The following is a 27,982-nucleotide window of genomic DNA, read 5'->3' on the forward strand; positions in this document are numbered from 1 at the left end:
TACATTGTCTCACCATCCACCATTTGAAACCATACAGCTTTAGTTGTCATTCATCAAAGTGGTAATTCAACCAATTTGGTGTGAACGTACAGGAGGGGGAAATGAGGGGATTACGGAAGTGCTCACAAACTGGTGGATACCGGCTTTGTGTCTGAGCAGTAACGTAGTGGGGCATTCCCTGAACACAGGGAATAGATGGGTCCTCTAGCTGATAGCAGATGAATTTCTAACAACCTCACACCAACTACTCATGCAAGATGACGCTAACACGCACAAACTCCAGTCTAGCTCCTATCTCATTCTATAGGCTACCTATTTCAGGACAGCTACCTAGTCTTAGAGGGCATGCAAAATTTATATTTGTTGAATATGAAACATAAATATATAGCATTAAAGACTGCAACATACAAAAACACAAGACATTAACATGACAGACAGCGAAAAACCAGACCAGACTACTTGATTTCATACAATGTGCATACTTTCTATTTGTTCTTTACAAATCAGGAAGATATGATTTATGTTATGTAACAGTCTGTACAACATAAGAGGAACAAAATAAAACAAAAACAAATAATACAAATTAATTATTTAAAAAAGCAGCACTGGGCATCAACAACCCACTTTTTCACATTTTAATTGGACATTGCAAGCACTTTTATCTCCCTCCCCCACCCCCACCCCCTCCCCCCAATAAATTAGAGCACACATTCTGTTCGAGGCAACTAATTTAACTCTGTTACCCAGACAACCCCACTTCTCCATGGCTGAGATGAAAATGGTATTGCCCAGGAACTCTTGGCAAGCTCATGGGATTTGACATAAAAAAAAAATATATATACCAAAATACATCAAATTGGCAACAAAAAACTAAACGAAAGACACAAAGTGCTGTTTTTAAGATATGCTTTGGAGACAGTGGTGGATCATTCAAATTCCAGATTCTTTAGGAACCGGATAAGCTCTTTGTAAATGTTATTTGTCAGTAAATGTCATTTGAGCGAACGAAAATAACTCAAGTATTCATTCTGAAAATGTATTTCCATTGTGAGCTATATTATCAGGGCCACAATTTAAAACAAACTCAATTTCCCTATGTTCCTTGCATGTCAGCACCTAGGCACACCACTGCATGGCTGGAGCAAAATCTCCTCAATGTGCAACAACGATAAATGAGCAAAGACTTAGCGGAGACAATGGCTTAAGCAAAAGCCTACTGTGTAAACATTAGGAACAGGAGAGAGTGGGATCCATAATACTGAAATCCTATGCTAGAACGCCTTCATTTTGTCACATTTGTCTGTAACCCTCTCCAATCTTGAGGTGGGGTAAACTGAAAGTCAGAGTGTGGAATCCATCTTGAAATGCTACGAATCCATTTCCTAACTGACCCTGGAACATCTGTGAGCGTTTCAGAGAAGAACCCCGCCGCCTCCTTTCAGAGCCCTGACCAAACTGCAGTGCGGTAAACATGAACAGTGCACTGGGAACAAGCAAAATGGTGCTTTTAACCCTTATTTTAAAGGAGGCCCAAACTAGAAAGGTAACACTCGACTGTGATTCAGTGCGTCAGGATGAAGCCCCTATGCGCTATGCTGCCAAATGGGCAGGATCATGGTATCCTTTCAGGAATCTAAAAGCTATCAAAACTATTTGACATGCTTTCCATCCTGCTGAGGTCACAGCCCAAAGGAAATGCTCCTATTAAGCTTCATTGGTTTCTAGCTCATCCACTCTACAAGAATGCTAAATGTGATGGCAAGTTTGGTCTAATCATCATCTAGACTGCACCAATTGGACTTCCTCCACAGTTCTGAAGTTGTAGTAATCAAAGCATATTATTGGCCTTACAGAAGCTGAGATTCTTGTAGACAATATGACCCTCCAGAACCAACAGCCAAATTTCCCTGAAGCCACTATGGCCCTATAAGAACCAGTTCTGAGGAGCTGTACTGAATTACTCCCCTGCTGGACCAAGGTTGATTAACGCTGCTGCAAACGCAGCACTAAAGAGCCTCTGAGAGGCATATGACTCAGTTTGTGTGAACGTGCTCTGTGCTCAGCATTGATACAATAGGTGGGGACAGCAAACCAGGCATCAAGACAAAATAAACTTGTCAAAGAAAAAAAAAAAAAAAAAAAAAAAGACAGACTGGAGTGAAGGAGGGAGAGGAGAGCTGGACAGGATCCACGCACACTTACAGGACATGTCAGCGTAAACATTTCTCCAGTTTGGGGGTTCTCTCCTTCTCCCTGTGGTATTCTCAGGTCCCCTCCTGATTTGAACTTCATTTCGTCTTTTTTTTTTTTTTGTTCTTGGTATCGTTCAACTATTTTCTTTTTTTTTTTTTTTTCTTCCATTGAATTGTCGTTTCTTCCCCAGTGAGTTTTTAAAAAGCACGGAGTCCAGACAGTGCTGAGTGGTGAGTGAGAGGAGGTGGTAGTGTTTGGTGTGCAAGCCCAGAGCAAGACGTGTTCATCCCTGCACCCTCTCTCACAGAGGACAATGACCATGCCCTGAACCACAAAACAAGGCCAACAAAAAATGGGAGTAGTATGATTTTCATGAAGAAAAAAAAGACTAAGAGCACAACTATGGGCTGGGAATGAAAGTAAAAAATATAGTACAGATTTTCGGAAACAGAGTTCCCAAATAGAAGAGAAGTAGGCAGAAGTGAGAAGACAGAAGTGGCGGGAGGCGAACGTGTGTGTGTGTGAGAGAGAAATGTGAAGACAAATTGTAGTGAATGGAGTATCAAATCGATGAGAAGTTTAAAAATCGCCCACTTGTGTCCAAAACATAAAGTGCAGGCAGTGTCGCTCCTGTCTGAAAGCACCCCACCTTCCCCACAAAAACTGTGTTCAAAAATAAACAAAATAGAACGCAGAAGTCTATCCTTGTTTATCAACACCATCCCCGGCTGAAAATTCCAAAAAGTCACAGATGTTGCGGTGGGGATGAGCAGGGAAAGTTCTGGAATTTTGTTGGCTGCCCAAGGGGGGGGCGGTCATGAGAAGACCCCGCCTCCGGGCCCTCACTCCACCCGGATGAGGAGGCCGTACAGTAGAGTGCCGCCCTTCTCCTTGGTGATCCACTCGATCTCCGAGTTGCTGAAGCGGGGGTCCAAAGACTCGCTCAGGCCCAGGGTCTGGGGGCCTGCCTTGTAGGAGCCGGGCCGGACGCACACCTGGAAGCCCACCTGCGCTTGGTGATAGCGGTGAGAGCGGGGGTCTCGGAATCTGGGGACGAAACGGGGGAGAGAAAGGAGGGGGTTGAGGGGCGAATGAGGGAGAGAATGAAGCTGATTGGGTAACATGACGTCCTACATGCATGCTGATGCGAAGGCACATCAGGGTCTCTACAAACCAAACCCAACACTCCTACAGTATCATAACATTACGCTCTGAAGTCTCAAGTCTCAAAAATGCACCCTCTCCCCCCTTCCCAATAGCACACTGGATTCCCATTCCCCCACCCCCTTCTTCCCTACCCAACTCATATCACACCCCACCTCTCCCTGCCCCACTGTCCTCCCCTCTCCCCCTCCCTGAGAACTCACTGCACTTTGGGGGCGAAGGTCTCCAGGCCGGAGTAGCGCATGGTGGGAGACAGCTGTATTCTTGGCACCTCCCTGTCGGGAGCGCTGTTCTCTTCAGGGCCGCTGTAGCCATTCTGGCCCTCGGTCTTCACCTGCGTCACCGAGAATATGGACGACGTGCCTGCAGGAGATGACAGAGCCCCTGTTGAGTTTCTGTGTGTCACCCTGTTTTTCTCTTCTTTTTCTCTGTGTTGCGCTCGGTCAAAAAGCTACACAAAAATGTGTTACAGGTGTGTTAAAACCAGTAATAAATACATCAATAAAAAAATAGAATACTAACTGCACATGAAAAAAAATCTTAACTGGATCTGCTGTTCCATCCATCCATCCATTATCTGAACCCGCTTATCCTGAACAGGGTCGCAGGGGGGCTGGAGCCTAACCCAGCATACATTGGGCGAAAGGCAGGAATACACCCTGGACAGGTCGCCAGTCCATCGCAGGGCACACGCACCATTCACTCACACACTCATACCTATGGGCAATTTGGACTCTCCAATCAGCCTAACCTGCATGTCTTTGGACTGTGGGAGGAAACCGGAGTACCCGGAGGAAACCCACGCAGACACGGGGAGAACATGCAAACTCCGCACAGAGAGGCCCCGGCCGACGGGGATTCGAACCCAGGACCTCCTTGCTGTGAGGCGGCAGTGCTACCCACTGCACCATCCGTGCCACCTGGATCTGCTGTTGTTAAGCTTAAATAAAACTATATGGGCAGGACTGATATTTTTGCATTGTATGGTTAGCGCTATAATTTTTTTTTCTCAAAATGAAAAATGTTTTCTGTAGCATGAATAAATGTAAGAATGTGAGAGGCAGTTGTTTTTTTTTTTAAATGGTATGCGTCCATATTTTGTCGATAAATGTCGTCTACAACCCAGCCATCATTCCTCCCTTCTTTCCACTGTCAACTTCTCCCTTAATCACAGAGCAGCTCACAGTAATGTGATCCATTAACAAGACCACCAAACACTAGCAGGGATAGTAGGGCAGGAGTAGGAATGGTAATCGACTTCTAAGCACTTAAGACAGTTCACGTGAATAATGCAGGAGCGGTTTCTCGTTCGCAGATGATCGGCAGTGGGCCCACCTGACAGGAGCTGGCTGTGATCCAGGGCACGCCTCAGATTGCCCACGCTGGTGCCGTGATAGGCGATGTGCCACTTCTTCAGCGCATTGGACACCTCACAGTGGGGCTTGATCCTGTCACACAGCAGATCCATCATCCCATCTCTCGTCAGCGAATAAACACGCTGCTCATTCACAACCAATGACGTGCATCCGTCCACCATACACATTTAAATGCCAGACGGGGGGGGGGCTACTCAAAACCTCAAGGTCCAGGATGAGGACCCCTTCTAAAGCCTCTACCTTCTGAAATACAGTGAGTAGTGACTTGAAGGCTATTGCCAATAAGGGTTTAATTGGTCCTCAGATACACATTCAATATCTGAAAGGGCAAAAGGAGAATCTGTTGAACATCTGATGGGGACGTCAGTAACAGAGCAACAGCACAGGGCCACATATATTACATGACATTATTGGCAGAGGCACTTATCCAGAGTGACGTACAGTTGATTAGACTAAGCAGGAGACAATCCTCCCCTGGAGCAATGCAGGGTGAAGGACCTTGCTCAAGGGCCCAAGGGCTGTGCGGATCTTATTGTGGCTACACCGACCTTGCGCGTCCCAGTAATTTACCTTAACCACTACGCTACAGGCCGCCCTATACTGTGTGTGAAAGAGGGCACGGGGGAGTAACTGACCTGAGTGCAAAGCGGCACCAGCCGAAAGGAAGGGCGTAGTCCCGGGGCGGCTCCCCGCGTTTGTAGTAGGCCTCGTCCCCCCGTAGCTTGTGGCAGGACTCACAGTAACACAGGTTATACTTGGCATCTTCATTAAAATAGCCATCTGGAGGAGGGATGGAGCGAGAAGGAGTGAGGGGAGGAGCAAGAGTGAAGGGATGAGTAAGGAAGGAGAAAGGAACAGGTGCGGGGGGGGGGGGGTGAATACAAGCATATATAATACACTGACTGAGCACTTTATTAGGAACGATAAGTAGGTACATGTACTTATTCATGCGATTATCAGTCAATCGTATGGCGGCAGTGCAATGCATAAAATCATGCAGATAGAGGTCAGGAGCTTCAGTTCATGTTCACATCAACCATCAGTATGGGGGAAAAATGTGATCTAAGTGACTTTGACCGCGGAATGATTGATCAGAAACTATCGATCTCCAGGGATTTTCATGCACAACAGTCTCAGAGTTTGCAGAGAATTGTGCAAAAAACAAAAAACCTCCAGTGAGCAGCAGTTCTGCGGGCAGAAACGCCTTGGTAATACAAATGCTCAGTTGTGCCCTTGGTAACATGTTTGGTCACATGCACAATGAGGAAAATGCAGGGTAATTACGCAGCTCAGCGGATTAACTAATGAAAAGCGTTGGCCAGTTGCCAAACGAGAATGTTAAGATTTGACATAGGAACATTGTTTGGGAAATAAAAACTTATATATCTTTGAGTGCTAGGGGGAAAAAATGTAACCTCTGAAAAAATAACACAAATAAAAATATATCAGCAGAAATATTTTTCATTTTCTGTCAAACATGAATAGAGTCCAATGAGGAAATATCAATATCAATTGGCAAAACGGATAGCTCGAAAGCAGAGGAAGTATACATGAAAGGAGGGAATAAAATGCTGAATGCTGGGACTGAGTGAACAGAGGTTTGCTGTGAATACTACACCGGTACACTGGTCTGCCACAAACAGCCCATTTTACCTATCTGAGGTAATACTGTCCAAGCTGCCACTTTCAGAAGACACCTAACCTGCTGCATAAGCCCATACTGTCCTGTAATGGAGTCTTTAATGGGTGAGAGCAAGCCAAGCTGTGCGTGGAGAGGGGACAGACTGACTCAGGAGGGGAGCAGGAGATCACAGGGGAGGGGAGAGTGGAGAGTGTGACACTCACCAGGCAGAGTGAGGAGGTCTTTGAAGCGGGAGCAGAGTGCCTGGTACTCGCAGGTCTTATTGGGGTTCACCTCTGGTGGTGGCGTCCAGCACACACTCTCTTTGATCCCTGCAGAGAGGGAGAGAGGGAGAAACATGTTTCACAACAAGCGATATAAAAAGGGTGAGAGAAAGACCAATAAGTGAGAGGAGAGGAGTGAGGTGACAACAGTTGGCTTGTGAATGCTAATTAATAACAGTCTTATTGCTAAACCTAGCCAAATTACTTTCTCTTATGAAATTGTTTATTTATGTCATGCATATTAATTGCACTGCAAGACTGTACCCAAAATCACTGGGCAACTAACACAGAGCTCTACTGTCCACAGACTGAAGCCTGCCAAGTGGAATTTGAACTGCAAAAACAATGGAAAAATTGTACCAGTCCTTTTGCTGAAAGTGGGTGATAATTATATATTGTAGGATGCACAGAACGAAGTTTAATAATTATCATGCACTATTACAGTACCTGCAGTTGATAAAAAACCTCACTGAAAACCACTGCTATGCTGTACTAGCTTATTATTGCACATTCTTAGTAACAATAAGAGAAGGAGAGTTGAATTACTAGTAGTCACAACATTATTATTGGTAATTGTGAGCATTAATACAACTATTTAACTGTAAAAAAAACAAAAAACTGTCAGAACGATACAAAAACTAAAGGAATAAACAGACATCTTACCATCAACCATGTCAGCTTTCTCCATATCACCCTGGCAACGGGATTCTCCACTCTCCCTTCCCACCTCAGGCAAATCGTTGGTCACTATGGTAACCTGCCATGGTAACATGACAAATGACATTCCCTTAAGATGTGAGAAGCAGCATAATATACAGGGAGCTCCATAATGTTTGGGACAATATTTCTGGCTATATATTTTGACTTGGCTCTGTACTCCACAATAGTAGCTTTGTAAGCAGAAATTCACCAATTCACAAATGGTTAGTGCAGATTCTCAGCTTTTATTAAAGGAAATACATATGTTTTTGGCTGCACCATGTAGAAATTACAGCACTATTTATGCATAGCCCTGCCTCCAATTTCAGGGCACCACAATGTTTGGGACATTTTAACTTAACAAGTATGTAAACTGTAAGTAGTAATGTTAGGTACAGTACTTTGTTGCATCTATTTTGAATGCAATGACTGCTTGAAGTGTGACCCATCGACATTACTAGGAGCTGAGTATCTTCTCTGGTGATGCTCTGCCACACCTGTACTGCAGCAATCTTCAGCTCCTGCTTTATTTTAGGGTCTAGTTGTCTCACTTTTTCTCTTCAGCATATGAAACAGATGTTCAACTGGATTCAGAATGGCTTTGAAAAACTCATTTGTTGCTTTAGCAGTATGTTCGGGATCACTGTTTTGCTGCAAGATGAGGTATTGAGTTTACAGGTTTTTGCTTGAACCTTGAGCAGATAAGGTGCTTCTGTACACTTCAGCATTCATTCTGCAGCTATTAGCAGTTACATTATCAATGAAGACAAGTGAGCCAGTATATGTGGTAGCCATATTGCTTCAAACCATAACACCCCCACCACCATGTTTCACAGATGAAGACGGTGCTTTGGATCTTGGGAAATTCATTTTGTCCTTAACACTTGGCTCATGCCATCACTCTGATACAAGTTAATCTTAATCTCATCTGTAAAGAAATCTGTAGGCTCTTTTAGGCACTTTTAGTATACCGCAACCTGGCCAACATGTTTTTGTGACTAACTAGAGGCTTGCAGGCTTTTCGGCTAAATTTTAGGCTACAGTAAGACTATGCTTTTTTCTTTTTCTCAGCCTTGTGATGCCTTCCATGACCTCATGTTGACAAACGGCAAGAACAGACTCCAAAGGCAATAAAAAGCCTAGAATCAAGGCTAGATACTAAAACCTCTCATACCAGCACTAAAGAAGCAACTGAACTGACTAATCAGAAACACCTGTGAAGCATTTGTCTCAAACATTACGGTGCCCTCAAATGGGGGTTGGGAAAAGTACAAGTTGGCAAAAAGTGCTTTAATTTCTACAGGGTGAAATTTATTCAAGGGTATAAAAATACCCTTTTTATGATAGCAGAGAATCTGCACTTTAAACACACATTAATTGTTTGATTACAAATAAAAAATTGTGGAGTCTATAGTGAAATCAAGGAAAACATGTCTGTCCCAAACATTATGGAGCTGACTGTATGTGGAAATAATCTACTGGACACCTTGCAAGAGTCTGGTACAGATTTGGGTTAAGGACATGTTCTGGGGCCTCCAAATGGGATTATGCACACAGATTACGTTCGCTGAGGTGAGGGTATTTTGGGAATAAGGTGAAATGGCAAATGTTTAGAAGATTAAAGACTCTAAATCTTCCCCTGCTAAAATAAAGGTTAAATAAAAGCTTAAAGCTTGCTGTAGCCACATTGTGACATGAAGAAATGCAGAGGGATCTGCAATCTAAAATCTAAACTTTATTATCTTAAAAACATAAAACCAATCCCTATATTTAACCAATAAACTCCAGACATTAAAAAAATAAATGACAAAACATATTTATTCAAATTGAACTATCAATCCAGGGCTATTAACCTGCACAAATGCCAGTTAATGCCTGAACCATAAGAATATGTAAAGTCACTGTGGATCACATAATCCTTCACTACCACATTATTTTCAAGAGGCTGAAATGCACTCCACATGAAACCAAACATGCTGGTAACACGCTAGCTTTAAAAATCAGGCATGAATTTTTGGTTGCCTTATACACCAGGAATGGTATCATTAACGGTATCATTCATGGAATCTCCTTTTGAATCACCCCCCCTTAATGCAGTGTGCATGTTAGAAGTTTGCATACGACTACTCTCCTAATCCTCCTCCTGCCTGCTTTGGGGGAGATTTCACAGCTCTGCAAGTTTGAAATGATCCCCAACGTTCCCCTGATTTCCCCCCTTTTTATATAAGTGGACAAATTAAAGTGCATGCAAAAGACTGTATGTGGCATTAACAGCAAATACGATAAACAAATAACTAATTATCATATTTGAAGTTCAGATGAGTCATTCTTCTCTGGTATGAAATGGGACTGCAGAAAATTGAAAGTTGTCATATTGGCAGGCTCTTGCTGCACCACCATCAACATTGAAATGTCAACTGAATGTCCAATTTGCCCTTTTGCGTTAGAGCTTAAATCCAACGGGCTTAATGTCACTTCCCACATTCTTAGCACATTTTTCACAGTGTCACAGTTTCCTGTTCCCTATTGTAAAAGGCATTTGGATGTCACCATAAATTAGAGCCTTGGATAGAATAGCTGTGATTTAGGATCTTCATAGTCATTACGAAAAGTCTAAAGCTCACCATGCAAGTCCATTTAGGGCAGGGTCGGACTAGTTTCACAGCAGATAGTTAATGCGCAAAGTAAGGGGCAAGGTTCAAAAGGGCTGGAGGGAGCTTCCATTCCCTTTAAAGCCAACTGCGTTTACCCTTGGCGGATTGGTAATATGACAGATTTAGCAAGACGTGGAAAAACATGTTTACAGCCAGGAAAAGAACCACTCCATTCAAACTGTCTTAATCGTATAATGTGGTACAGTTTTTTTTTAGTTTTCAAAACATTTATTTTTCTTGATTAGACTTTTAGTTCTCTTTAGAATAATTTTGTTCAGTTATGGAGTAACAGGTGAAGTTTTAATAACCTAAATGATAAAAATTGAATTTTAATTGAAAATTTATTTCACTGAAATAAATGCTAAGAACTAAAAAAAGGGTTAAAACTTACATTAAAATGGTGACATTTGAATGAATCCCATTTTTTGAATCGTATCCAAATGTAATATGCATAACGGTTGGCCAGTTTCATTCCTCATTGCTGTGATTTTCTAATTCGGATCAATATTATAACCATTATTACACTGTATTTTTAAGATTTCAATAAAATTTCACAATAATAATCTTTCAGGTTGTCATCTTTATTTGTTTCCCTGCATGTGTGACAGACAGGAGGATGTACCATTGTGCAATAGCCTATTGGCGCATTATTAGCCCAATATGACATAAGACCAGGCTTTGGTTAGTCATAACACAAACGCATTCGGCTGCATCAAGATATCAATACGCTGAGAATTACCATGCCACACCTCATTTAAAGACCAACCTGCCCAAATTGGAGCGTGGTTGTTTGCCAGTTTAACAGTCAAGGCACTGGCGGGAAAAACACAGCATATGCGTTTGGGCTTACCGCCGCCTTGCACAAGATAGGGACTTAGTGTTTTATTCTGAACAGCTCTACAATCACCAAGGTTCCCTCCTCCCACCTACAGCAGTCTACAGCTTTTCCAGACCAAAGAAACTGTTGCGGGCCAAAGGTTCTGTGTGCAGAGTTCTAGTGCAAAGTTGTAATTGTTTTACCATTCCTGGTGTGCAAGGTAACCAAAAACTATCGTCTGAAGCTAGCATGTTGCCAGCATGTTTGGCTTCATTTGATGTGAAGTGCCTTGCAGCCTCTAGAAAACGCACTCCACTCTTCTCCGTTTTCTACAACACTCTTTAGAAGCCAAATGGCTTCTGAAATTCAGGCCGGGACACCAACCTGTTCACACTGGCCATAGAGGTCAATGAGGGGGTAACAGGGGCTGGGGATGTCCTGCGCTGCCACGCCCTGGTCCATCCCGTTGACGTAGAGGTGCAGGCAGCTGTTCCCGTCCACCAGCAAGCCGAGCACGGTGCCCTCGGGACAGGTGTCCAGGTTGGGCCCGTAGTTCTCGCAGATCTGTCGGGGAGAACGGGCGTGCGTCAGAGCGGGACTGAGAGGCGGTGCTTTGAGGGGGGCGCAGAGGGGGAGGAGGGCAGGCGGGCACCTTGAGGGAGTTGTGGAAAACGGAATCTCTCTGCAGCAGCCAGGCGGAGCGCTTCAGGCAGCAGGCCGTGGAGGGGAAGTTGAGCCGATCGGGGGAGTGGCCGATCACACCCAGGGACAGGGAGGACGTCCAGGAGGGGTTAAGACGGTCAACCTGAAACTGCAACCACAATGTGGCGGTCAGAACAGCCTGAATACTGAAACCACAATGCGCTGGTCAGAACAGCCTGCAAACTCCACCACATACACCGGTGCACACCAAGCCACACACCACCACACACACACACACAGAACGGGGCACATCCCGCCACCTACGCTACACACTCCGGCGCACACCACCACACACTACCACACACCACCACACTGCGCACACACACACACACACACACACACCCACACACACTTCAGTGGCAGTACCTGGAACAGCTGCTGTCGGGAGAGAGGCTGTGCTGTAACCAGCAGGCCTTGGTTGTAGCTGGACACACGGGCAGCTGTCAGATTCTGATTGGACAGCTGTATGTTCTTCCCATGATTCTCCAGGAAAGTCATGGCGGCAGGAACCAAGGCAGCCTCATTCTCACACTGTAGGAAGTGAGTGGCGGGGGAGGTGCATACAGTCAGATAAATAGATATGCCTGTGGTACCTTTCTGCTCCTGCATACACCAGTTAGCTTATGCCACCCACTAACAATGCTAACTTAAATACTGCAGGACCAGTAAATGATAGTACTTTATGGAGCAAATAACGATCCTGAGCTTTCACCTCGCTAACCTCACAGCCATAGCCATTCTGCTGCTGCAGTTTCAGCACTCTGCACCTCCCTCCCCTCTCACAGGCGCTCCCTCTCCCCCTCACCGGAGTGCTGTCCTCCTCTCCCTCGCTGCAGCTCTCGGAGGAGATGGAGGGAGCCTTGGTGCTCTCCGTGTCCTCCAGCACAGAGGAGCTGACGATGGAGACTGCCGTCACCCGGCCGTACAGGTCCAGCACCGCAAACACGTTCTGCAGAGGAGAGAACCCGCTCGTATGCTTGTATGAGTCTGTGCGTGTACGGCCGTGTATGCATGCGTTTGTGTGTGAGTGTGTGTGTGTGTGTGTGTGCAGGTGTGTGTGAGTGCGTGCTGTTTGTGTGGGAGTGTGGGGTCTGCTGTATAGGGAGGGTGACATTAGCTGAGGCGGTAAGAGCAGTCGTCTGGCAGTTGGAGGGTTGCCGGTTCGATCCCACCCTGGGTGTGTCGAAGTGTCCCTGAGCAAGACACCTAACCCCCAAATGGTGGGTAGGTTGTAAGGACAGTAGCAGTTTGGGGTACCTTGGCCACAGCAGTGGCTGCAGGGCCCATGTCCTCTCCGTCGATCAGGATGTGCATGGTGTCATCGCTGCATCTCTTCACCCCCACACGGTTCCCCACCTGAAACCGCAGACACACAGCATTCAAGTTACCGCATAAACATGGAAATGCACTGCTTGCTGGTAGAGATAGCAGCTGAAACCTTAGTTTATCACGCCCAGTTTCCATGCTCTCATAAAATCCAGGTTAAGAAAGTAAAAGTCCATCCCAGTATTTTGTTTCAGTCACTTGGATTTGCTAATTTGCACAATTCTTCAGCCAGAAGGCAGAACTTAGTGAAATGAGCTGGCTGTGTTCATCCCTGAAAGAAATTCCTGAGCCCTGGACATTCCTCCTCTGCTCATACTCCCTTTCTCATCTACTCCTCCACCTCCCTTCATCACTCACATCGCCCATCCTCCCATCCTCCCATCCACCCACCATCTTCCCCTCCATCGCCACCTCGCCTCCACTCTCCCATGAGCCCCTGCTCCCGCTCAGCCCCCGGGCGCTCGCTCACCGCCAGCCGGTCCAGGGAGCAGCCGTAGTTCTGCCGCTGCAGCACGCCGTTGCGTCGCACCTCCGAGCCGGCCAGCAGCCAGGTGACCTTGGCCCTCAGCTGGGGCAGCGAGGGCGAGAGGCCACCCATGGGGCAGGTGGGCAGGTCCGTGGGCTGCAGGGTGGTCAGCCCCACGTGCAGCGAGCCCGACCACTGCTCATCCACTTCATCGATCTTCACCTGTGCGGGTGGGGAGGGAGGACATTACAAACCGCACTGGCCGGACCGTCTTCACGCCTGACCCCCAGGCAAAGGGAGGGTGGAAACCCAGCAGATCTCAGCCCTCAAAGAGAGTGAGTTGCTTTTAACTGTTAAACCGGACTACTCTCTTCGGCCTGCCGTCGGGGCGCCGAAGGTTACAGGACCTCTGGGAATAGTGTTATGTCTATGCTACACAAAATCACAACTTTCATCTGATCACAACCAAAATTGTGTACGCCAACCTTTATCTTGGTGCAATGTTTTAGAATGCGCTGTACCAATTGACCCTCTCCCCACTACCTCAGTGCTCCTCCGCCCCCACCCTCTCACCTCAAAGAGCTCGTCGGTCTTCAGCTCCTTGCCGCTGAAGACGATTCCGTGAGCGTACCCGCCCACCCTCACTGCCTGGCAGGCCTCCCCAAGCAGCACCACGTTCTTACCGTGCTTACTATGCAAGCGGTGAGCCACTCCTGCCACTAGAGGGGGACAAAAACCAAAAGGAAGGGTTAGACAGCATTACATCGAGATTTCAAAGGCAGAGAATTCAGGGACAGACAGATGCGAGCGCATACACGTCCACACACGGGCCACAGTCACACATCCGCCCTGACACAACCACGCAGTACCTGGTGAGTGGATCGGAAAGCTCTTTTCTGTGATGTTGCTGGTGCACAGGCTGTTGTCCAGCGGCCCAGAGGCACTGGTGATGGACACCTGGACACACTGGCCATACAAGTCAATCACCGCATACACCTCTGGGAAGAGAGAACATGACGGAGAAGAGGGGTTTACCGGGTCCACTGCATCTTTGGAAGGCCGACACTTTTCAGCACAAGCGAGATTCATATGGGAAGGGGGGTAGGGAACACAGGTCTGAAGGGGGTTGAGGTGGGGGAGGGTGGACTGGGTGAGTAAACCGGTTCAATTCACCTTTACCTGGCGGCAGCCCGGTGCACGCCACCCCCTGGTCCACGCCGTTGATGTAGTAGTGCAGGTCGCCGGTGGCGGAGCGCATCATGCCGATGCGCGAGCCCGTGGTCAGAGAGTCCAGGTCGCAGCCGTAGTTGTTCCGCATGGTGTTCCCGTCCTGCATGATGGCTGTGCCACTGCGGGAGGGGCGGGACAGGAGCGCACGTGAGCGGAGGGAGGAGAGGGAGGAGAGGGAGGAGAGGGAGGAGAGGAGACGATGGGCAGCAGAGGAGAAATGCTAACTGAGCACATGCTACCGGTTGACTACCAATATGCTACATGCTAGCATTATAAGATAAGATAACCCTTTATTGTCTCAAAGGGAAATTTGTCTTGGACATTCAAGAGTTGTGGATCTGTTACAATACATGCTCAGAGTTTACATTTAAGAAAAAAATAAACCCACAGAAGTCTTACACCTTCCCTACCATTTCATACACACTCCCAAGATAATGCACATTCTTATGCTTCAAATGATGATAGCAATACAGCAAGGTGAAGTATTTACACAGAAAGACAGAGATAAAGCCACACACACTACCTCAGCATCCACGTGTCATAGTCAATGTCTGTCATTGTGTTGGGAAACTCCAGCTCATCCGGCCTGATTGCGGTCACCCCTGGTAACATGTAAACCATCATGTTTATGAGGAGCTGAAACGTGTTTCACAGACAACCGGCCTTTACACCAGAATCCAATTTGGGTATTATCTTGGGCAGAAAGAGCATTGTATTGGTCTTAGACATAACTGAATAACTGTGAATGTCTGTAGAGGCATCTTGGTTTCTAATATCTACCAGGACTCACCAGCCTCTATTGATCCTGACCAGCGATCCACCATCTTCTGAATGACTATTTCAAATAGCTCTCCATCTCGGAGACACCTGTTCAGACACACAAACACCAGCACGCACACACACACACGCACACACACACACACACACACACACACACACAAAAGCATGAACACACACATACAGACAGGTCTTTGTTACCTTGGGATTTGCACTCCATAGTCCAGATCTGATCCTGACCCCAATAAACTGTCAGGAACTCCTGCAGCTAGGAGTCCCATTTAGATAAATCTTTATCAAGAGAACAAACATTTAATTCAGCAGGGCACTACTCCCTCTACAGGGCAGTATTTCCTTTCTTTATCTAACCAAAAACCAGAGATCAAATCATTTTTCCAAGGGTAATCTTTCAATGCACTTTATATAAAAGTGGTGAATTTCAATCCATCCAAAAATTGAGGACGAGACCTTGAAAATACCAGACATATTGTTTTTCCTGCAGACTGATAGAATGAAAAGGATTCTGAAGCATTGGGAAGGCTTAGACAAGGGTGGGGCACAACAATGAAGAGCTGTATCATCTGCATATTTCAATTGGAGTAAGTAACATTATAAAGACTAATGATATAAATCGCAAATACTAGCAAATACTACAGGGACACCTTTTGTTATTTAATGGACTTTCCCTCTTTGTCCATCCACAAACACACACTAGGTTCAATTGAAATGGAAATGTTGAAACCAATCTATTGCTGCAGACCCAAAGCAAACATCACTCAGTCTTTCAATTAAGATGATAAGGTCAACTGGTCAACTGTCAGCCAATAACAAACCTGGTTCTTAAATAATAACTTGTAATAACACCATTATCTGTGTAGTTTACCCAGTAACTGTACCAACTCTGTGCAGTCCTCCCCTCCCACTGACTCCAACAACACTCTGATCCCGTGGCCACTCCCTCACCTGTTAGAAATGACGATGGCATCGTTGAACTCGCTGCGGCAGTTCTGCCGCAGGGCGGTGCGCCCCCCGTTGGTGATGACCGCATTAGTGCCGTGGAGCTGGTGGAAGCGCAGGTCGTTGGCACCGTTGCCCCCTCCCACTGAACACGGGCTGCCAGGGGACATGGCCGTGGGCCCTTCTGAGCAGTCCTCCGGCAGAGGGGGCAGGTCAGCTGGGGGAGTGCGGGGCATAGCGAATCAGTCAAATCAATCCAGACAACCCCACCCTGCTGATGCCAGCCCATCTCCCCCTCCTTCTCCCTCTCCCCTCCTCCCTTACCCATGTCATCCATGATGGTGGCCTGGGCAGCCTGCCCGTACAGGTCCACCACGGCGTAGACGCTGGGAGGCACGTTCCAAGCAGCGGGACCCTGCGCCACTCCGTTCACAAAGAAGTGTAGACTGCCGTCCTCCTTCCGTACCACGCCCACTGTATCCCCAGCCTGGGAGACACAGACAGCAGGGACTCAAGACCCTGAGCCTGGGTACTCAGACCCTGGGGCCCGGCACTCAGAACCCTGGGGCCCACTCAGAACCCTGGGGCCCAGCACTCAGAACCCTGGGGCCTGGCACTCAGAACCCTGGGGCCCGGCACTCAGAACCCTGGGGCCCGGCACTCAGAACCCTGGGGCCCGGCACTCAGAACCCTGGGGCCCGGCACTCAGAACCCTGGGGCCCGGCACTCAGAACCCTGGGGCCCGACACTCAGAACCCTGGGGCCCGACACTCAGAACCCTGGGGCTCGGCACTCAGACCCTGGGGCTCGGCACTCAGAACCCTGGGGCTCGGCACTCAGAACCCTGGGGCTCGGCACTCAGAACCCTGGGGCTCGGCACTCAGAACCCTGGGGCCCGGCACTCAGAACCCTGGGGCCCGGCACTCAGAACCCTGGGGTCTGGCACTCAGAACCCTGGGGCTTGGCACTCAGAACCCTGGGGCACGGCACTCAGAACCCTGGGGTCTGGCACTCAGAACCCCGGGGCCCGGCACTCAGAACCCTGGGGCCCAGCACTCAGAACCCTGGGGCTCGGCACTCAGAACCCTGGGGCTCAGCACTCAACAGGGGGGAGGTTGGTGGTGAAAGACAGGAAGGCCTGGGAAAGGGTAAAGACAAAGGGGTGAGAGTAGAGGGAGAGGAGGTACGAGTTCAGCACACACCTTGAGCCTGTCCAAGTTGTGTCCGTACTCATCAAGTATCGTGGTTCCGTTGTGCATCACACCGTTGCCTGTCATCATCCAGGTACCTGAGGTACAGAGATACAGAACTATATCCATACCACATACAGCCTTTATGGGTTTCTAGAGAGAGAATGCTAAATAAAAAGGCAATTCTAACACTAACATGATTTGCAAGTGTCCTGTAGTTTTACTTCATAAAGAATACTTTACGAATTTCAATATTTTTACAGAATGTGTAGAGTAGGCTCAGAATCTTTATACACATGGACCCTACGAGGTTCACCATCTCCAGCTTCATGTTTTCATTTAGCCCAGAATGTGTGACCAATGCATAGCACACTGCTTTAAATTCAATGCATGTGAGGCATTCCATGTGAGGCAATAAAGTCTCAATTTGAACATACTGTGCATACCACACACTCATCCCCATTAATCTAAGAATGCATGTGTGCTATTAAGCGTTTATCACTCCGACCAGGGCAAAATAATTATTTGAAGTACTTTAACCATTATTAACAGTAAAATTTCCACAGCATCCTATCAGAACAACTTTTTTTATGGTTAGTAAAAAAAGTTCACCAACAAGTCCCGCAGGAGTTTTTACCACATTATACCAGCATCTAAAAAGTAGCAGCATTTAAAATATGCATTTGACCCAGGTCTGGTGTATGTGTATGTGAATAGCAGGTGTGCCACTGTTACCTGAGCGCAGGTTGGTCATGGTGGAGGGCAGCTGCAGGTAGGCCGGGTTGTGTGTGGTAACACCAATCTCAATGGAACCGGCCCACTTGTCCACCATCTTGTCAATGCGCACTTGGAACACCTCGTTGGAGCGCAGTGGTCGGCTGCTCAGGACCACTCCGTGATTAAAGTCGTCTGTCGCACTGCCCAAGGAAAAATACGCAAGCAGGTGAGAAACATCATGCCGGCAATAAAATGTTAATTACATTTTCTGGTTCTGTATCGCAATCCCACTACTGTTACCACTCTTATTTTCATGAAAGTTTAGACATTTGTCAAAAATCTCCAGAGTTTGGGAATATTCACGGGTTAAAAATTTCCATGGGAATTACAGAGAATATACTGGAATTAATGGAAATATATGGGAATTACAGTAACAGGAATAAAAGGGAAATTGGGGGGTTTATTTACACAGGCTGCATTTACCATATCATATGCATACAGAAACATAAAGCTGTTTTAGCTCTTCATAAGCAGATATAATTACAAAACCTACCAACAAAAAAAAAAATTGACTATTTATTTTGAGCGGAACTGAGTTTATTTCTTAGCTCCTTTTACGGAAACACAAAAACGGAATGTTGAATAATGTATTAAATGGGTTTATGCAGAGAGTTGCATTTCTACTTAATTCCCATTAAAATTGAATGCTGACAATTATCGGTGCATTATATGAAGTCCAAGGTTATAATTCAACTGAATTTTCATTAAACCTTTTATGCGTATGTTCTCCCCCAAATTATTCACTATTATAAGCTAATACTTTATACTGAAACCCCTGAGCTTGGAAAGTTCTTGGGGAAACTAATGGCGTAAAGAGACAAACGCTCACTGCTAAAGGCAACAGGCAAAGGAAATGTGACTCACTGGGGGCGCAGGGCAGTCCTGCCTTCGCTAATGATGGCCGCCTTTTGGCCGCAGTTGGGGTGGAAGAGGAGGCGGTCTGGGGCGTCCGGGTCTGGGGTGAGGGAGAGGGATGGGCGGGGGCGGCCCACGTCGGGGGACAGCGCCCTCATGATGGCGTTGTTACGCCGCAGTCTGTCACTGTGGTTGTGGTTGTGCACGATGGTGACTTTCACAGCCATGCCGTAGAGGTCCACGACTCCGTAGACAACGCCCGGAGTCTGGGCAGCTGCCACTCCTGAAGACACCAGGTCAAAAAGGGCCAAAACAAGGTGAGGGAGGTCAACACAGGGTCAGCAAATGGTTTAAGACGGGCTTAATAAAGCTCTTGCTTAATAAAGCTCTTGCACAAGTACGGGAAATTATCACAATAACTCATCTAATGGTCATATTTCAAGATCATATTTTCTTAAAAATAGCTGTAATATGAGCCAACAGAGGCTCCGAATCTGACCTTGATAAAGGGGGCACTTTTACAAGTGCAATAAATTGTTATTTGTTATTTAACTGACGCTTTTTATCCAAAGCAATTTAACAGTTCATTAGACTAAGCAGGGGCCAATCCCCAATGGAGTAACTTGGGCTCAAGTGCCCAACAGCTGCATGGATCTTACCGTGCCTACACCAGCGCTTGAACCACCAACCTTCCAGGTCAAACACAGAAACTCTCTGGAATACAGTTTTTCTAATGTTAACAGATGGCAGTCTTACCTTGGTCAATTCCATTTATATAGAAATGAAGAGCTCCGCTGGCCTTCCGCATCAGGCCTATATGGTCCCCCTCCTGGAAAGAATGGAGGGATTTTTGAAGACCATACAGAAAAAACATACAAAAACAAAAAAAACAGCACTGCAAAACTGAAGTAGCTCACAAACTACTTGACAATGTGTCATTCAAAGAGAAAGACCAACTATTAAATGACACACTACTGATAGTGGACCATGAATGCAAGCAATCCTGATGAAAACCACCAAGGAAATGCGCAGCATTCGGGGTGACGCAGAGTGAGACTAGGACAGCGACGGCGGTGGAGACTGACCTGCAGCTCATCCAGGCTGAACTCACAGTACTCCCTGCGGGTCCCCTTCCCATTGGTAAGAATCCCACAGCCGCTCATCATGATTGTGCCTGAAATCACACACACACACACGCGCACACATACACACACACACACACACACACACACAAGCCATCACTCAAAGGGTTGAGAGGTGACCTTCACGACACAGTCGCTGAGAGTACATTACCTGCGCAACAATCAATCCATCAGATTTTATTAGGCACGGCTCTCACAGCAATGACATTGCCACTCAGTAAACATTAGAAAGTGGCAGGGCTACAAGGCACAGTTGTGTGCAATACAACGTTAGGCACGATATACGACCCAATAACAAATTTAATTGTGATATTAAATTCAACTGGCACATCCTGCTGTGTGCAGTTAAGCCATAAAGCCATCCAATTATATCCAATTTGAAGTAGGTACGTACATTTATGCAACAAGAGAGCTGTTTCACATGAGCAGCAGCATTGGTAGTGTTAGTGAAACACAATGTAAGATCATGACGAGCATGTTCAAAATCAATCAATACTGGAAATAAAGTTAATTTTATTTAAAAACCTTCCCAGACCAGGAAGCAGTACCTGAGCGAAGGTTTGTCATAGTTGCAGGGTAATCCAGGTTATTAGGGTTGTGGGTTGTCACTCCAATCTCAATTGACCCAGACCACTTATCCACCAGCTTGTCGATGCGGATCTGAAAGGGAAGAGGTTCAAAACCATTAACTCTTAAAGCTGAATCGATAACATGAAACATATTCTGTTCATTATCTTTTACTTCAATAAACTTTTAGTCAAAACTTTTTGTATATATATATATATATATATATATATATATACATATACATAAATATAAAAATAACATAGTTCACACACACATATAGTGCCTCGAAAAAGTATCCTACCACCCGCGATTTCCTCCATTTTTGCATATTTGTTGTGACATATCAATGGTTACATATCATTCATTCATTATCCTAACCCGCTTATCCTGAACAGGGTCGCAGGGGGGCTGGAGCCTATCCCAGCATACATTGGGCGAAAGACAGGAATACACCCTGGACAGGTCGCCAGTCCATCACAGGGCACACACACCGTTAACTCACACACTCATACCTATGGGCAATTTAGACTCTCCAATCAGCCTAATGTCTTTGGACTTGGGACTGTGGGAGGAAACCGGAGTACCCGGAGGAAACCCACGCAGACACGGGGAGAACATGCAAACTCCGCAGAGAGGCCCCGGCCAACGGGGATTCGAACCCAGGACCTCCTTGCTGTGAGGCGGCAGTGCTACCCACTGCACCATCCGTGCCGCACCTTGTTACATATCTTTAAACAAAATATAATATTAGACAAAACTGAGGAAACTGAGCAGACACAAAATAGATTTTTATATTATTATTTCATTACTGAATAAAAAAAGGTTATCAAACACCCCTATTACCACTGTAAAGATAATAACTGGTTGCACCACCTTTAGCATAAAATGCTTCCTCCACTACATATACTGTATGTACATATATAAATGAGAAGACAAGAGAAATGAATATACATATGTGTGCATGTGCGTATAGAGAAGATACTCAGCACCTAGTGATGTCTATGAGTCACAGCTTCAAGCAGTAATTGCAGACGGGATATGCCACAAAATACTAAATATGACTATTTCATTTACGTAACATTCATATGCTGGAAACATTATGCTCCCATGAAATGGCAGGCTATGTATGAAAAGTTCTGACATTCCTGCATGGTGAAACCAAAGTGTAAGAAGAAAGGGCCATTTCGTCCATCTGGGCTTGACGTGTGATAGACTGAAACGTACATTTCCAAACGCTTACACACAAAATACAGCATTATTAAATCACGATAAACCCTTAAGAGGAGAGCCATCCTTCCCGATGTCCACCCTTTAACTAGAATACATTGGTGACAAAGCAATACCAGCACACCACCGCTGCCTTCACCTCAAACATCTCGTTGTGCCGCAGTGGGCGGTTGGTCATCACCACCCCGTTGTTGAACTCGTCCAGGGGTCTTCGCCGTTCTGCCGTCTTGTTGTTGTTGCTCAATTTGATCAGCGTGCCGCACTTCTCGTGGAAGAGCAGCGCGTCATTGGTCATCACTCCCCCTAAACCCACCCCCAGTCCAGGCACGCCCCCTCCACCCCCGGCAGGGCTGCTGTTGGTGCTCCCTCCACCTCCGCCTCCAGCCGCGCTCCCACTGTCACTGCCTCCCTCGCCCGCTCCGCTGCTGCTCCCTGTGCCTCCCCTCGAGCCCTCCGATAGCCCGCCTCCTCCTCCCCCTCCTCCTCCACCCCCTCCTTCTCCCCCACCCTCCTCTTCTGAGCGGTACAGGCTCACTATGGCATTGTTGAACACATCGAAAAGCTGATGTTCTGTCAGCACTGTGGAGAGAAAAACGTAAAACCATCAGCAACAGCCACAATAAGCGTGTGGTAACAGCAGTCATGACAACATTCACACTGTGCTGTAGTTATAACAGACTCATGAAATGACACAAAAGGCTTCTGCTCACCTGTCTCGGGCTCTAAGGTATTGGGAAACTTGTCTGGCCTGCTCTGACTGCGAGGGAGTTCGGGCACTGAGGGGGAAGAGTCAGAAAAACCATTAATGTCACTCCCCTCACAGCACATACATCAACCCAGTCTTGTAACCCAAACAATGGGACATAAGAGAGCAGAATACAACATACAGCACTTATAATTTCTCCCAAAAGAGACATTGACCAAAAAAGAAGCTCTGCTACACAGTTGACTCAACCAACGCAAGTATAAAATGTAAAACAATTACATACAATTCCTCCACGACAGACAGGAGCCCGCTCTCCTACCTTCCTCCATATCTCCGTTCACATCAGCGGCGCTCAAAGCCACCGTGGCCCCCACCGCACTGTCGTCCTGGACTGCAGAGGCCTCCTCTTCCTCCTCCGCCTCTCCCTCGGTGCTGGGGGGCGGCGGCTCGCAGCTGACCACCGTGACCTGCGTGCACTTCCCGTACAGGTCCACCACGGCCCAGAGCCGGGCGGGCAGACCGCTGGCCGCGGCGCCACAGTCCTGCCCGTTCACCCACAGGTGCAGCTCGCCGCGACCGTTCCTCTGGATGCCCACGCGGTCGCCCTCCCCCAGCTGGTCCAGGTCCCGGCCGTACTCCTCCAGCACGGAGCGGCCGTCCTTCAGCACCGAGCAGCCCGAAACGATCCAGGAGCCGCCCTTCAGCCCAGTGGCGCTGCTGGGGAAGTCCAGGGCCGCCGGGTCCAGCGCCGTCACGCCAATCTCAATGGAACCGCTCCATGAGTTCACCTGGAGCGCGGTCAGCAGTCAGTACCAAACAGGGCCCGTCACAAACACAAGTGCTGTCCGTGTCACCTGCTAAGAGTTTTTTTTCTGCAAATATGAAATGGCTCTAACGAAATGTGACATGTAAATATGCAGAAGTCGAAAAGCAAGCCACATCAAGGGGAACAGTAGTGATAATAATATTACACTTACAGGCAGGTAGGCAGTATATAGCTTTTGAAAGGCATAAAAGTCTGATGTGGAGGGAAGGAGAGGAAAGCCTAGAAGTAGAGACATACGGTATAGCCCTAAGGTTACAATATAACCTAACACAACAAAGACATAACATATGTCTTATGAAAGAGTTTAGAGCGAGAGATAACAAAATTATGGTGACAACAGTGTATAGAGAAGGTGGACTGACAGCCAAAGCATACAGGACACACATACTTATCTTCAGTCAGCCACTAGGAAGCACGCACTGCACCGATAACATACGCAGAGTTAACCTTGAGGGCACACCCCATCCTTCTTTTTGCTCTTCCCAATTCCTAGAGGTTCAGTTCTAGTTAAGTTGTTAAGTTAAGTTCAGTTAAGTTCAGTTAAGTTGTTCCCTTTTTGTCTTGCTTTCCCCATCTAATTTAATTCCACTTTTTGAGGCTGTGTTTCTACTGACTAGCTATACCTTGGCCTTCTTCAGGCAACTAACCTTGGTGGACACACTACGATGGCCATCTCCAGACATGAAAAAGGGGGCATGCTTCTCCTTTAAACTTGTCAGAAAGTGTCCTTAGCAGCAATTACTCCATGCTAGGCAGCCTAATATTTCCTAATGATCCATAACAAACATAAAAACCGAAAGGCATCAATGTACACTAACACGCAAACTCAAATCTGAGGAGATGACCTTAAATATATAGGCTACTTACAGATAATATAGTTGCAATATAGTTGAATAAAGTGATTTTAAAGGCTTGAGATACTATTCAGCTGAGATGCAAAATGCCTTCCCGGCATGTTTCAGAGCAACCCACAAGCAGCTAAAGAGTCAGTGAGTGGAAAAGTCTTTACTTCACTCTGACTATGGTTGCTATGTAAGGCAGTGTCACAGTAGCCTGGAGATATAGGTTAAACAACAGAAGATGCCCAGAGGCTGGCCAGGGGAAAGGACTCTGTCATGTGGTTATATAACAGAATGAGAGAGTGGGCCCTCATTTTACATGTGACATACTCCAGAGCGTCTGCACTTTCAGTCTGTGAAAAGGGCAAGATACAGCTCTCTTGTGCTTTCTAACCCTGTTGACAGTGTATGCATAAATTATGAAGTCTTTATTTGATGTCTTTCTGCCAGACAATAATATTTAAAGGTTTTAGCATACCACTTTAGGGTCCCAGCTGCTTTCCGTTTCATCTCTGCTACAATGCAGTGGATGGAATACACAGCTGGACCAGAAAGGCATCCGGTCTGAATTCCAGGTGGAACCATGTTAGTGCAGCTTGACCATGGTAATTAAGGCATTTCAAGTACTTGAAAACATTATTGCAAATTACCTCAATCATATTGCTAATTCACACAATAAATGTATTTGCCACTTAAAAATTAGTTCTCATGCACTTAGCTGGTGATTCATTTGATCGGATCAACTAAATACTTTCCCATTTCCAAATGATACATATGTACAGTAGTAACTTACAAATAGGATTTCAATTTTGATCGTATGTCTGCAAATATGACATTTTATTTCCACAAATCGCATTGTCATACTGTATACATATTAACAACAAAGACAGGCAAAGTTACCTATTTTTTGTTTATCTGTATGGTGTTTCATCAATTTAATCCGTGTTGATACCGGATGATGTTAACATGTGTGACTGTAACTGTGCCAGATTAACATAAATCGCAAACCTTTGATGATAATTATACGGCTAATCCTGCATTTGTTCTAGTAACAGCTGCAACTTGTATTTTAATAACCTTAACTCTACAGGAAATAGGTAGGTACCAATGTTCTGACTGTTAGAGTGAACAGCAAAGCAACATGACTGCTTGCAAGATAGACCATATCTAATATTATTATATAAACAATTAAGACCACTGGAATCCCTGCACCGCAGTCTGTAAAATGATTTCTATAAGCAATGATGTCATACTGTATTTCACAGCAGGAAATGAAATTAAAAAAACTGCATCAACACAGCATTACTTTCCACAGAAAGCATCACATTTATTAGGCTCCACTTTTGGCCCTTTTGACCTTTGTCACAATAAAACCTTAGCAATGCAATACATGTAAGTTAATACAGTGGATGGGAGATTTTCTTTTCTTTCACTTCATGACATTTGCAAATTTAGGCATCCATAACATCTAAGAAATATATCTGTATGTGAAAAGATCACTTTTTCAAACACTGCATTTGAAGGATATGTATGTGCATAATGAATGTCATCATTTCTCCCTTACAATTAAAGCTATTCTGCATATTTTGCGTGTGTGTTGTGCTTTTCAGCCTACTTGTTAATGCCAGATGTAATGTTTGTGGTAATTCTATGCACCCTGATACGGGTATGACCAGGTTACTATATTCGTATAGTGATGAAGGGCTGCCACCAGAGTTGGCACACAGACAAGGCACTGGGCAAAAGAGCGCTTTGCCAATGACACATAGGGGTGGATGGGACACTGGCATGTTGACACAGCAGGACAGACCTGTTTGTCATCACAGAAACTGCACGTGGCACACTGTCATAACTGAAATACAACAGCTACTGTAACAACAAAATGAGGCACTGGTGCAGAAATGAGGAATCACTCGAGGAAACATAGCCACATATAGTTCAATCAATAGTTATTGATATGAGGATTCCAATCCATGTAAAGGTAATGCAAGCTAATTAAAAACAAACAAGATGACAACACACATCTAGCATCAACAGTCTACAAGGTCAATTTCAGTCTGGATGAACTGCTTTCAATTTGTCTAACACAGAAATGTAAATGTGCATTTTAAAAAAGCTTGCACACGAACCAAGTTGCCCCATATTCAAAGTAACGTTAGCATGATGTTGATACTTGACACTTTACCTTTACCTTATTAATTAAGATACAATAAGATTGTTGGAAACAACACGGCCAGCTCACAACGACCATTAGGTACGCTAAATAAATAGCTAAAGAAACAATCAAAGAGTAGGGGATATAAAATTAATCATATAGACAAGCTGCAATTTGCTTCTAATACAATTGTGACAACCTTCATGCTAACGTTAGCCCAATGATAACTGCATGTTTTCTGGTATCCGAATCACTACGAAAAAAACAGAAAGCTAACGTTACGCCTTTAGCTACTATTTGCAACAAGAATCGGAACATTCAACCGGATGCACTGCACTTAGAAATGCAATTGAACTATAACCCCACCTCAATGACTTACTTCAACCGACGAACGACTAGCATTACTAGCACAACAAAACAATTTGTAACCAAAGCCAGTGATTCCATACTGCTGTTAACTTGGAAAGACATCCGTACAGTTAGCTATGATAAAACATCCGTCTGAAATATTACCAGCGCCATTACAAGACACCTGCTTGTGCCAGATCACCAGCAAAACAGGAGGCACGACAACAGCTAGCTAGCTAGGCAGTTACCTATTAAAGATCCCTCACATCGATGCAGACATGCCGCAGCTGTCTCAAGCTAGCTGGGTATCTATTTAGCTTCCAAACAACGTTAGGTTGCCGATTAGGAAAACTAGAAAGCTTGAATTATCTGAAAATAATTTGTAGTTAATGCATTCTCGTCCTTGCTAATCATCCTCCTTTCCTGTCCAGTTGTCAAACCATGCTCACCCGCTCCAGTCAGGCAGCAGGCGCACAGACCCCGTCCAATCCATTCTGAGCTCTGTGTCACATTAGGATCTCTCTCCTGCCAAAGTGGCTTACCTTCTTGTCGATACGGACAGTAAAGACATCACGGTCCCTTAGTGGCTCTCTACTTAGAACCAAGCCATGGTTGAATTCTTGGACCGGTTGGTTGCGCTGAGCGGTTCGGTTCGAGTTCGACAGGCCGATCAGTTTTCCGCTGCGCGGGTGCAACTCCGCAGCCATTTTTGCTGGGGCGGCACGCTTCACGACACTGCTGCGCTTTTTTCCGTATACAGTTTATTTCAATGGCGCTTGTGCACAGTTTTGCCACGCAGCAGTCACCGCAGTTATACGGCAGAAGGTCTGCCGCACATACTTGTTGTTTTACGGTAGTGTGGCAGTGATGATTGCATTAGCCTAAAACATTCCGATAAGGATGAGCTTGTATTAACATAACATATAGGCTAACTGTCTTGAATTCGATAATAAAGGCTAGGGTGAAGTTGTTTTCATTGTCAGCTTAACAGCTTGTTTGGGTGATTTTATTAGATCACTGGGCGAAAAAACCTGGGTTGACAAGTGAAATACGAGAAACTCCTGTTTTCTGGTTTTTCAATTCT

General features: G+C 45.9%; 1 protein-coding gene across 1 annotated transcript; it reads right to left on the reverse strand.

Moving 5' to 3' along the window:
• Window positions 1-698: 698 nt before the first annotated feature.
• Window positions 699-27,605, reverse strand: neurl4 (neuralized E3 ubiquitin protein ligase 4). The gene is made up of 29 exons (XM_061236135.1): window positions 27,441-27,605; window positions 23,050-23,518; window positions 22,735-22,800; window positions 22,164-22,603; window positions 20,779-20,890; window positions 20,174-20,262; window positions 19,845-19,917; window positions 19,098-19,371; window positions 18,192-18,373; window positions 17,469-17,554; window positions 16,591-16,753; window positions 16,273-16,483; window positions 15,323-15,399; window positions 15,056-15,134; window positions 14,476-14,651; window positions 14,172-14,300; window positions 13,876-14,021; window positions 13,306-13,524; window positions 12,768-12,866; window positions 12,316-12,459; window positions 11,877-12,041; window positions 11,461-11,619; window positions 11,193-11,372; window positions 7,302-7,395; window positions 6,579-6,686; window positions 5,369-5,513; window positions 4,693-4,805; window positions 3,561-3,720; window positions 699-3,240 (listed from the first exon to the last, which is right to left on the reverse strand). Exons 1-29 carry the CDS (start codon window positions 27,603-27,605, stop codon window positions 3,036-3,038), a joined length of 4,728 nt encoding a protein of 1,575 aa, XP_061092119.1. The 3' UTR covers window positions 699-3,035.
• Window positions 27,606-27,982: the final 377 nt, after the last annotated feature.

Source organism: Conger conger, chromosome 3, assembly GCF_963514075.1.
Source record: "Conger conger chromosome 3, fConCon1.1, whole genome shotgun sequence".
NCBI lineage: Eukaryota > Metazoa > Chordata > Actinopteri > Anguilliformes > Congridae > Conger > Conger conger.